This window comes from Chenopodium album, chromosome 1, assembly GCF_948465745.1.
Source record: "Chenopodium album chromosome 1, dcCheAlbu1.1, whole genome shotgun sequence".
In the NCBI taxonomy this organism is placed as follows: Eukaryota; Viridiplantae; Streptophyta; class Magnoliopsida; order Caryophyllales; family Amaranthaceae; genus Chenopodium; species Chenopodium album.
The window spans coordinates 51,097,889-51,110,976 of record NC_137834.1 but is presented as its reverse complement, the minus strand read 5'-3'; the positions used below and the strand labels follow the sequence as shown (position 1 = coordinate 51,110,976).

General features: G+C 36.6%; 1 protein-coding gene across 1 annotated transcript; it reads left to right on the top strand.

Moving 5' to 3' along the window:
- Positions 1–10,248: 10,248 nt before the first annotated feature.
- On the top strand, positions 10,249–12,765 carry LOC145632533 (uncharacterized). Its single transcript, XM_081684905.1, has 6 exons — positions 10,249–10,619; positions 10,701–10,959; positions 11,076–11,173; positions 11,456–11,612; positions 11,930–12,115; positions 12,208–12,765. The coding sequence occupies exons 1-6, from the start codon at positions 10,249–10,251 to the stop codon at positions 12,763–12,765; spliced, it is 1,629 nt and encodes a 542-aa protein (XP_081541031.1).
- Positions 12,766–13,088: the final 323 nt, after the last annotated feature.

Genomic DNA, 13,088 nt, shown 5'->3' with positions numbered 1-13,088 from the left:
TAGATTGCAAACTCATTGCATCATATTATGACTACTTAACTACTTGTGCATCTCTTACTTGTGCATACTTATTATGTGGCTAAAATAATCGTTTGGTTTAACTTGTGATCATAAATATGATTAAATAAACTAACCAATGACTAAAAGACTTTGCTTAATTAATTAATCAATTTGAGCTAACACTACTACAAAAATAGTCAAACAAATCCGTTTAAATATGCCTTAGAGACTGCTTTTGAACGGGTCTCTATCTCAGGGCAAACAGACCGCCTCTAATGTAGGGGTATGTTTTGTAGAAAGAAGAGACCCGTTATCAAATATAAGGGGTCAGTTATACTAGCGCGTGTTGTACACTAATATCATAGGGAAGAGACCCGTTATTAGAGATATGGGGTCACTTTGTTAAATTAATTTCAAACCCCATATGTAAGATATGGGGTCTCTTTTACTCTTTATATAAAAATATATATATTTTAACCAACCCTCTTATTAATACAATATTAATTATAAAAAAACACATTTTTTTTATCTAAAATACGAGTAATTAAAATTCATTCTTCATTTGGTTTTTTTTTTTTTTTAAAATCAATCTTTACTATTCATTAATATTAATACAACAAAATTACAACTTATTTAAAAAAAAAAATACAATTAGCGTACCAGGTACAACAATTATTTAAAATCTATATTATGAAAAAAAAAATCAAAAAATAAAAACGCCTAAAACGATTGCCTTCAACTTCAAAATCGGGTACCATCGTTCTATAGCATCGCCATCACTTTTTGCGGTTTCTCATTGCCATCAAGATCTACTTCCTGTCAAATATTTATAAGAATTAAACATCATTAGCATGCTATTGCAAATTGGATAGAAATTTATTTTAAAAACTCTACTAGAGTTTAGATCAGTTTAATTAAATTCTACAAAAAAAAAAAAAAAAAAAAAAAAAAAAAAAAAAAAAAAAAAAACCCCTAACCCCCAAAATTTAATTGTATATAACAATAAACTCATCCACTAAATAATAATTCTTAGATTAAAACAAATAGGGAAAATAAAAAAGATTATAAATAATTACTCACCTTAGCATAATTTGGAGTACAGAAAACAAGATCAAACCCACACATTAGATCTAAAAGTAAAGATTATTCAAAAGAGACAAAAAAAAAGTAAATAAAATAAAATAAAATGCTAACCTGAATTGATGAATCTGGAAATGTTAAGCTATGAAAATCAATAAGACAAACAAATAGTATTCGGGGACATGCAATTGAACAATAAAAAAAAATCATCTGGAAATAGTATAAATTCACTTTAAATGAAAACCGAACTTCATATATACACCCTTAGAGCACAATTATCCCTCAAATCTTATGAATAAGACATGCAATTGAACAATCAAACACTAAACAAAGGTATGGTGTGATGTTGTTGTTTGATTATTTTAGGATGGAACAACGCTGAAAGGGGTTTACCGCACCAAACAATGGAGAAGGGAAGAGGAAGTGGCGGCGGTATCATCACGAGAGGATGAGGTTTTTAATTTGGGCTTAGGCGGAGGATTTGAAGAGTGAATATGTGAATGTGGTTAGAAGGGAAATAATGAAATATATGCTCTTGATTTTAGGAGGAAATTGCATTGGTGGTTTAATTTTGGAATGGTAGTTCGTGGAATGATGTGAATGGATTAAAATAGTATCATGAAAAGTTAATGAAAGTGAAATGTATAAAAAGAAAAAAAGAAGTAAGTGTTGTCAGGGGAGTAAAGGTAAGAGACACTCTAAAGTAAAGAACAGGTCTGTTATGTCTTTTTTATTTTCAATACACATAAAAGACCCGTTATAATTAATATTGGATCTCTTACATCAAACAGACCCATTAAATAAATATTGGGTCTTAAATTGAGTGTCTTTTTTCAATTTTTTGTAGTAGTGGAAAAAAATATACCTTAAATCGAGTCATAGTTCCATTAAGTCAACTCGGATTTTAATTCCCGGATACTGCACAAGCGTCAACTTGTTTTGGTCATATCCGGAGTTCTAGGAAGATTTACGAGTCGTTAAACCTATGGATCTGTAGCCCCGAGTTATATCTTTAATTTGAAATCAGAGTCACAGATAAAAAGTTATGACTAAAATACTACAACCTGTCTAGTTTAATGCACATACATGAGGTCTTAACTTAGTCTTTGCTTGAGTCTAGTCACATGGTCATGAAACGAGTCTTAACATGTCACCTACACTCACTAGTCTTAGCACACACTTTGTATATGTCACCATGACCATGTCTTAGGTTCATGCATGAGTCGTTTTTCCGTCATATGAGTTGAGGGTCCATTCCTATTTCCTTTAATGTTCTTTTCCCATCCATTGCATGTTGAATAGAGCTTGAGTCCAAATAAATAATAATAATAATAATAATAATAATAATAATAATAATAATAATAATAATAATAATAATAATAATAATAATAATAATAATAATAATAATAATAATAACAATAATAATAACTTATCCCTAATCTTCCCTTTCCACAGTACTTGGTCAAGGAGAGAAGGGCGATTAACCAAAGATAACACCTTCATTCAAGTTCAACTTTTTGATAAACCAGTCAGTCGAAAAAGAAAAGCTAAGAAGATAATAGCAAGTCAAGAAGAAGTCAATGAACTTAAGAAGGAAATGGCTAACATGGCTGAGGTGTTTAACGCTTTGACCCTTCAAATCAATGACCCTGTGAAGCAACAACAAATGGAGCTCATGCAAGAAAGTTTGAGAAAACTTTCCACTGACTATAGATTCCAAGGCATTAGCTCACAAGGGTCTCAGTGGACAAGTAGCTTCTTCCCCAGAAGTTCAATGCCTACGACATCCCTAAGTTTAAGCCAACTGACAATCCTTACTTTCATTTAAGGGCCTTTAAAACTGTAATGAACATTTAAGGGATTGATAAGAATATTTTTCACTCTTTGTTCTTGCTATCTCTTGAAACCATTTGTTCACATTGGTTCTTCTCCCTTGATAAAGAGAAGACCTCTACTTGGGATGGAATAAAAAATGCTTTCATTGATAGATATAAGTGTAATATTCAAATTGAAACCAACCATAGACAACTTGAGATGCTAAAACAAAAAGAAAACGAAGGGTTCACCTCCTTCTTCAACAAGTGGAGGAAAACTTCCGCTAACATGATTGAAGTCCCTACTAAAAAGGAGTCTGTAAGGTTGTTCATCAAGAACCTACAAGAAAAGTATTCAAAGCACTTAAAATACCAACACAACTTGAATACTTTCAAGGCTATGTATAATATAGGCATTGACATTGAAGATGACCTTCTGAAAGATAATAGTGCGAGAGGAAAGAAGAACGACCATCCTTCTTCTTCCTCTCCCATTAATGAAGTACATGCTACGAATACCTCTAAACAACGAATCTAAAGGTCAAAAAGAGTGTTCACTCTACTTGGTTTGATTTATGAGGAAGCTTTCGAAAAGCTACATCACAAAGGATTAGTCATGCCCATAAGACCCATTAAAGACCCAGTTCCCGAAGCTAGGTTACCTAAGTGGAATCCTAATAAACACTGTAAGTATCACCAAGGAAAGGGTCACGACACTGAGGAGTGTTGGAAACTCAAAGAAGCTATCTAAGACCTAATCGATGACAATAAAACTTTTGAAATTCTAACCATCGCAGAAGATCAAACATCCTTCGACCCTTCACTCCTTATCACGCCTGTGGGTGAGCCTATGATCGAGATAGCTTACATAACCTCTATTGATGAAGTGGCCATGATTGAGGAGGATGAAAGAATTTTCTTAGATAATACCAGGGAAAATTTGTCAAGTCTAAAAGAAGACGTTAAAAAACTGCAAGATGTCATTACCATGCTATTGAATGCGGTACAACTAGCAAATCGGATAATGGTTATCGAACAAAATTCTCACCAAGGATTCAATGAAGAACTTAATGCTCCTAAGCCACGGGCAAAACGGACCATTGAAGAATACACACCAATAGGAATGACTTATGATGAAGCTTTTGACTATCTTCATGATCAAGGTCTCATTCATCTCGCTGGCTCCAGTCAAGACCCAGCACCTGAGAAACGATCTCCCAATTGGGATCCAAACTCTTATTGCAAATATCATAGATGCCATGGTCACACCACCGAAAAGTGTTTTACCCTCAAGGATTGCATTCAAGACCTCATTGATTCAAATCACTTTCATGTTCCTCTGAGCAACAGGAAGGCCATGAATAGTAACAATAGCAATAGTGGCTGGAAAGGAAAGAAGAACGCTAATCCTTCTTCTTCCAAAACTACCCACCCAAACAACATTAGCACGTTTAACTTGGATGAGGTCCTTGCCTTGAACAAACAAAGTCAAAAGAGAAACTTCACTCCTATTGGTATAATTTATGACACAACATTCGATCGCCTTCATGCTAAAGGTCTCATAACTCCTATTCGACCATTTGAAGATCAACCAGTTAAAAGGAGGACGGCTAGCTAGAACCTCAATGCACACTGCAAAACCATCAAGGTAGGGGTCAGACTACTGAGAGTTGTTGGAAGCTAAAGGAGGCCATCCAATATTTGATCGATAATAATAAGCTACCCATACCTCCAGCCGGCAAGAAGACCGAGTGATGATAAGGCACAAGACACAAGGCGAGCTTCAACGACAAGATTTTATGACCTCTTTTTCTATTTCTTTTATCTATCCTTTCCCTAATAAGTTTAGCATATACACCTTTCATTTTCCCTTAGATTCATTTTGTAGGACTTTCTTTTACTTTTTCCTTTTAATAAAATGAGCATTTTATTTCTCGCATATGATCATTGCATTGCATTTAAAAAAAATCGCCGAATTAAGCACAAGGTATACCAATGATTGGAGGCACCCTTTGTAGCCATATCATACCTCTCACCCTTCAAATATGTAATCACTTTTTTTGATAAACCACTTTAAGCTTCGTCTAACGATAGACCTTTCATTTTTCAACCCATATCTACCTAACCTTAGGATGGGATGGTATGCAACTTATGCAATTTTCAATTTCATAAAAAGCTTGAGTGACTTCAAAAGATTAAAATAGCAAAACTAAGCAAAAAATAAATAAAAGTTACAAAAGGGTAAGTGTTCCAATGTCATTGATATGAACATGTCTTTGATATGAACACGTCTCAGATTGCGTCTCTTATCGAGTGCTCGGTACCGTGCCTGAGAAATATGAATGCCAAGTGAGTGATAGACCGCTTGATCAGGATTGCCCACACTTATAAATATAAAATAAATGCAAAAGCAAAAGAGAAAGAAAAATATAAACGAAAAAAAAGAAAAGAGAGCTAAAAAAAGATTTAAAAGCCTCAGGCATAAAAATATAAAGATTCAAAAGCAAGGTTGCACACCTTGGGGGCTTATTAGGGGTCTTGAGCCTTTATCCCCTTTTTCGTCAAACCTTTAGTCTAACCACGTTGCAACCCTTCAAAAGACCTTTTTTAGGTATACACACTTGTGCAAGGTTCGGCTAGAGCTACGTTCGGCCTGATTCTTAACGCATACGTAGGCAACCTCACATCGAGGTGCGGTAGTAATAAAAATGCATTCATATTTGCGTTCATAATTGATCATATCAAGGAATTTCCTATGCTCATCCCTATCAATTTAGAGCTAGACTTGGGGGCTTAATCCCTACATTATTAGCCTACCTAGCCTAAGAGACACTACCATTTGACTCTTTTCAATATATTTTTCCACACACTTAGCCTTTGCAGCCTAGCTTTAGTGTCACATTCACACACATCACAAATACATGACCAAATAGTCCTTCCCTTAGGAATTGAACCCTTTGTCGTGAAAGCTTAACACAACGTTGAAGCATACTTTGTCATAACAAAATCACTCATCACTCATCATTGCATCACAAAGTATGAAGTGCTTAGCCTCCGTGCCTAAGTTACCCAAATACTTTCATCATTGAGTCAACAATGAGATAGCCTAGGATGAATTAATCCTTGCACCTTGAGAGATAGTATCAAACAACATTTGACTAAGCTCATTCAACATGCACCATCAAAAACTTCTTCCTTTTTGTGTCTTTCTTTATCGGGAGAAAGTCGGTACCCTCCACAAAAAATGACGGAATTTTTTTTGCATTTTTCGAGTCGCACGATCACACTATAATGCACACACGAGTCATTAATGTTGAGTCATGTTGTGTTATATCATCTTGAATTGAGTCTAACACATGTGTCAAGCACTTTGAGTCGAGTCATGACAAGTTATATGTGTTAAAGACACACTAAGTCTTAATTGAGCCTTAAGACAATCCTAAGATAACTAAAAAGATTAGCAAAGTCCTATAGTCCAAAATATAAATGCAGGTACATCCCAGCAAGCAAGAACATTCACGGATATTTTCGAAAAAATGCAAATATGACACATGAGATTCTTCTAAGATGAGAGGAGTTTGAGCAAAATTACATGGATCAGTAAATTAGAGATGAAGTGCTTTAATGTACAAAGGATTTGAGCGGATTTGATTGAAAGGAAACGACCAAGTTCAAAGTTCGTAGCGAAATCGAGCAACGAACAGCAGCAGCAAGAGTAAAATAGGGAAGACCCGACTCCAGCGCCAGATGACAAGGCTGTCGCCGGCAACAGATTCAAAGCGCGGTGACAGATAATTCTAGCGAGCGCTGGTGCGGCGATAGAATATGTGACTCCCATATTAGATTATGCGGACTGCTTACAACAATTTCTGGGTTCCTTAGTACACCAGTTAGTCCCTATAAGCAATTTAACATGATTAAGTAGTCGGCTTGATTACAATCGCAATAAGTGATCAACCTGACAAAAGATCGTCTCACTTAGCTTAAAGCGCCTAAGCATTGGCTCATCGCAAGCACCAAAGTATTGGTTCACAAATTAGAATTCCTAGGATGGGAGATTTCCACAAATCAATTTGAAGCCTTTAAGAATCTTGGATATGGTTCTTAAGAAGGAATTTCCAAAGATGGAAGGGACGATTTGAAGATTCAAGATGAATAAGTTTTCAACAGGGGGACTTTAAGATTAAAGGGTCAAAATGAAAGTAGAGAGAAAAAGTCTCAAGAACTAGAGAGAGAAAGTGGAAAATTCGATTGAAACCTGAAAAGGGGAAAACTAGGTCGTTATCTAATCTTCCCTCGGTCAAACTAAATTTATAAACACTTAACAAACCCTAATACGAGTATAGAGGCAAGTTAAGGGTCGAACCCAAAGGAACGGTAATGTTCAAGCACTTTCAATTATGCGCCTAAGCTATTTCAAAGACGAAGGTAAGAGAGAATACTAACAACTAACAAAACAAGTAACCAAGGAAATAAAACACTAGGAACGGGGATCAACAAGTAATCATGTCAATTGCAACAACTTGGGAAGAGCATGCCAATCAAAGGTTGTGAGGACTAATGATAAGAGCAATCAATAGGAATCAAAGAGTTATCTCCTAATTGTTAAGCTAGGGTTCACTATGAATAACAAACTAAGAGAATCACAATCAAAACCAATCGATAATTGCAATTCCTAAATCAATTGTTCATGTCATGAGCAATTACAATGCAATATAGCATAATTCTCAAGGCCTAATTGAATTACACACATGCAAACCTTCACTAATCACTTTAATCTCAATAATCAATCAACACAATTCCCAAATTAATCACAATTAATCAATCATACAAGTTTCACCCAATTCCTAGCCAAACAACTATTCAAGAATCATCATCTATCAACTAACAACTATGGAAATCAAGAATCAACAAAATATCAAGAACAATTACACTAATCAAGCATCAAACATCAAAATTAAACCAAACAAACATGAAATTAAACAAAGCAATAAGGTGAGATAGAGTTAAGAATGCTCATTGATAATAGAGAAGATCTTGAACACAATTGTCACCCTTGTATCTTCAATCTCTCAATCACCATTGAAATCCTTCACTTTATCTCTCTAAAACTACTCCTAATCTAGCCTAATCTAGAGAGATAAGCTCTCAACCTAAGAGAGAAACTATTCTAAAAACTAAGAATTACATAAATGAATGATAATAAAACCCCAAAAACAATCTATAAACAAAAGGAGAAAAGAAGCTTAAAATCGTAAAAGACCCAGAAGCCCGCGCCCTCGGAGAAATCGGCCGCGCCCGCAGACATCCTGGAAGTCGCGCCCGCGGGGAGCCCGCGGCCAGCCTGCGGAGAGTTACTGCTCAAAATCGGTAGAAATAGGTTGCGACAGATTTGCAGGGCCAACTTTTGGAAGGTTGTAACTCACGATCTAGGAATCGTATGAAGGCGTGCGACCTATCATTGGAAAGCTCTTCAAGTATAGTTTCCAACCCAACTTGAATCACCTCAACCCAATCTGTAGAACTCAAGATATGGCCGAAACAATGCACAAAGGTCCTTTTTGATACTTTGTAAGCCTTCATTTTCCTTTGTTTCTTGGATTGGCTTGACTTGCGTGCTTGGCTTCCCTAACTTGGCTCCGTTAAATTCCTTGATTACACTTGAGATCCCTCATTGATGATTAAATCCTGGGAAGCTCGACACACCTACAAAACAAGTCAAACAAACGGAGAAGTGAGGGAAATGAATAAAATAATAAGAAAACCATTAAAAGCACGCATTTCTATGAACTAACACACAAACACGAAAATCAAGCATTATTCCCTAAAAACACGACATAAAAGACTAAAAACGAGCATAGAAATATAAAGAAAACATAGCCTAAAGGTGCCATAAATGGCACGGATCAAAACCCATGAATTTGATCTTTGATTTCAAGCTCGATTTTCATGGAAAAGAGGAAGAAAGGTAAAGGAAGTAAGAAATCAGGGTCAAAATCGAAGAAGAAGCAAAAAGCAAAGAAGAATTATGGTCCTAGAACGATAAATTTTACGAAGAGAAAAGAACAGAGTATGGTTTTCGAGGACGTTTCTGTGGAGAGCTGGCTTGATGAAGTCAAGGAGAATACTATTCCAGTGATTGAGGTTACTGAAGAGGAGAGTGGGGCTCATCAGGAGGAGTTCAATGCGTGGTTGCAGGTAATACATAATTCTTCTTCCGCCATTGATGATGAGTTGAAAAATGATGCATGGAGTGATAGGGTGTTAAATTTTGTTAATTTAACTCCTATTTTGATGCTTGAGTACTCTAATCGTACAATGAATTCATTTTCCCTAAATTATGAGAATCATGAATTGCATTCCCCTGTTTTTCAATCTCCCCCTACTCGATTGAATTAGAGGGATTCTTTATTTGAGGGGACTAGGGATGAGGGATTAGACCTTTCTGGAGGAGAGAAATCTGGTGTTGGGTTTCAGAGTGTTAATGGTAGGATGCGGCTTACTCTTGATGATGTCCAACCAGAAATTGATTTCTCGAAATCTGCTATTGTTTGTTACATTGTTTGTGCTAAACCTCCATTGAATGTGATTAAAGGGTTTATCATACGTATTTGGGGTAAGTATGGAATACATAAGATTTCAATGATGGATATTAGGGTGTTTTTGGTTCGCTTTAGAACTGTGGATAGTAGGGACAAGGTGATGAATGCAGGGCCTGTTCTTTTTGATAAGAAACCCATGGTCATGAAGGCCTGGGAGCATGGTTTGGATATGATTAAGGAAAAAGTAAATAAGGTTCCGATTTGGATTAGGCTAGCAAGGCTTGAGCTTAAGTTTTGGGGACATCCTGCTTTGATTAAAATTGCCTCATTGATTGGTAAACCCATCAAAACTGACAGAGCTACATCTACTAGAGAGAAATTGAACTTTGCCCGGGTGATGGTGGAGGTTGAGTTGAATGCTGACCTTCCAGAAATTGTTGAGTTCTTGGATGCAAAGGGTAACTGTGTTATTTAGAAAGTGGAGTATGAGTGGAAGCTTGTAATATGTAATGTTTGTGGTGGTATGGGGCATGAGGGAACTCATTGTCCTAACTATAAAGTGCAAGCTAGGAAACACCAAAAGAAGCAACCTAAGAGGGTTTGGGAGCCAATTTAGAAGCCTAAGTCTACTCAGCAGCTTTTCAAGACTACCGGGGGGAGCAGGACAGTTGATCTAGATGATATCCCTAGGCAGGAGCAGGAGTCTGAGGTTCCTGAGGTACCTGTTTTGTTGAAGTCAGGGGTTGTTTTGATAGGAGGCAGTGGGAACAGGTTTAGTGTGTTGGAGGAGGGGGAATGCTCTCACTCTTTCAATGGATAGAATTGGGTTTTGGAATGTAAGGGGTCTAAACTTGCCTAGTAAGCTTTGTGATGTCTTATGGTTCTTGAGACAACACAACATAGGTTTGTTTGGACTCTTAGAAACTAAGGTGAAGGATAGGAAGTTTGGTGAGGTGTTTTCTAGGATGGGTGGTGATTGGTCTACTTGTTCTAACTATAGTAAACATAAGGCAGGTAGAATTCGGGTGGTTTGGTTACCCCAAATCTTTGATGTTACTGTGATTAGAGTGGAGGTTCAATTGGTGCATTGTAAGGTTCTACATAAAGCTTCTGGTGGCTCTTTTGAAGTTTCTATGGTTTATGGTTTGAATGAGGCATCTAATAGAGTTTGTCTTTGGGACCAGTTGAAGCAAATTGCTGGCTCCATGACTAGTCCTTAGCTAGTTGGGGGTGATTTTAATAATGTGTTGAACTTGACTGATAGAATTGGTTCACCTGTTTCTTTGGCTGAAGTTGAACCATTTCGACAATGCTTAAGGGATACTAGATTGTTTGACTGGCAAGCTGGGGGAATGTTCTACACTTGGAATAATAAGCAAGATGGGCTGAATAGGGCGAGTACTAAGATTGATAGGGTATTGGTCAATAATGATTGGTTAGATTGTTTCCCTGATATGCAAGCTATATTTCACCCTGAGGGTCTCATGGATCATTGTCCTTTTGTTATCAGATTAAGTGAGGGGGTATGTAGTTGAGAAAACCTTTTAGGTTTTTCAATATGTGGATTGAGGCTCCTAGTTTCTTAGAAGCTATGAGAGATGCTTGGAATATTAATGTGGCTGGGACTACTATGTTCCAGATGATTAAAAAACTTGCTGAAACAAACAAAGTGCTAAAGAGTTTAAATCTCACTAAGTATACCTGCATGGAAACTGCTGATGCAATTGCAGAAAGGAAGTTATAGGAGATTCAGGCTGCTCTCCAAGGTGATCCTAGTAATAATGATCTCATTACTCAGGAAAAGGTTGCCAGGGATAACTTTGCTCTCACTCACAAGGCAAGATATAAATTCCTTAAGTAGAAAGCCAAGGCTCAATGGCTTAAGGATGTTGACATGAATTCTGCTTATTTTCATGTTATATTGAGGAAAAGGAGATTTTAGAATAGTATCTACTCTGTGCTTGGTGAATATGGGGAGATTATTTCTAAGCCTAGAGAAGTGTGTGATGCTTTTCTAAGGTATTATAAGTCCTTGCTGGGTACTGCTGCTACTGCTAGTAGTCTGGTGCATTCTGCTGTCATTGAGCAAGGTAAATGTCTGTCTGCAGTTCAAAAGGGACAGGTTATGTTTTGGAGTATTGAGGATGATAAAGCCCCTGGGCCTGATGGTTTTCAAGTAAATTTTTCAAGGCTACTTGGTCTGTAACTGGTTCTAGTGTAACCAAGGTTGTGCTTGATTTCTTTGCTAATGGTCAACTTTTAAAGTAAGTGAATGCGACTTCTATCACCTTGGTTCCTAAAGTTAAGAATGCTAATATGGTAACTCGACATAGGCCTATTGCTTGCTGCAATGTTATATATAAAATCATTTCTAAAATGATTTGTGAGAGATTGAAGGAGGTGTTGCCTGAGCTTATTTATCCTTTTCAAGGTGCTTTTGTTGCTGGTAGGTCTATTTTGGATAATATTTTGGTGTGTTAAGATATGCTGAAGAATTATGGCAATAAAAGGACTCCCCCAAGACACACTGTGAAAGTTGATCTTAGGAAAGCTTATGATTCTATAAGCTTGGTGTTTATCAAGGAAATGCTGGTTTCTTTGGGTTTCCCTGACCAGTTTATTGACTCGATTATGCAGTGTGTGTGCACTCCTGCTTTCTCTCTTTTGATAAATGGGAGGGTATATGGTTTCTTTGCAGGGAAGAAAGGTATCAGACAGGGTGATCGTATGTCACCTTTATTGTTTATGATTGTTATGGAGTATTTGACTAGGTTACTCACGAAATTGGGAAGAAAAGAAGATATAAATTCCACCAGAGATGTGAAGGCTTAGGGTTAAACTATCTCATCTTTGCTGATGATTTGATGTTATTCTCTTTTGGGAATGTTGCTTCTATTAAATTGCTGATAAAAGCTTTGAAAAGTTTTGAAGCTAGATCAAGTCTGCAGGTCAATACTGATAAAACTGCAATTTATTTTGGGAATGTTCAAGATCCAGTGAGAGATGAAATTCTGGGGTGTTCTGGGTTTGTTTTGGGTAAAATGCCTTTTAAGTACTTAGGTATCCCTTTAAATGATAAATACTTGAAAGTTGCTGATTATGATGCTCTTGTTGATAAAATGCTTGCTAAAATTAATTGTTGGAGCAGTAGGAATCTCTCTTATATGGCTAGAGTGACCCTGGTTAATGCAGTTCTGATGAGCTTTCACATTTATTGGGCTCAATGCTTATTGATTCCTAAAACTATTATGATGAAGATTACTCAACTTTGTAGGGCTTTTCTTTGGGATGGGAATGCTATTATAAGTAGAGCTCCTCCTATTTCCTAGGATTGGATTTGTAGACCTAAGTATGCTGGGGGTTTGGGGATAAGAAACTGTATTTCTTAGAATAAAGCTGCTTTGGGAGGTTATGTTTGGAAAATAGCAAAGAAGAATGAGTCCCTCTAAGTTAAATGGGTTCATTCTGTTTACATCAAGAACTAGGATTGGTGGACTTATACTCCCAAGAGAAGTGCTGGTTGGGGCTGGAAGCTTATGTGCAAGATCAAGGATGAGCTTAAAGATGGTTTTGCTAGTAATAACTGGATAAGTAAGGGGTTTAAGATCTCTAACTGTTACAAATGGCTGTAGGGTACTATGGATAAAGTTCC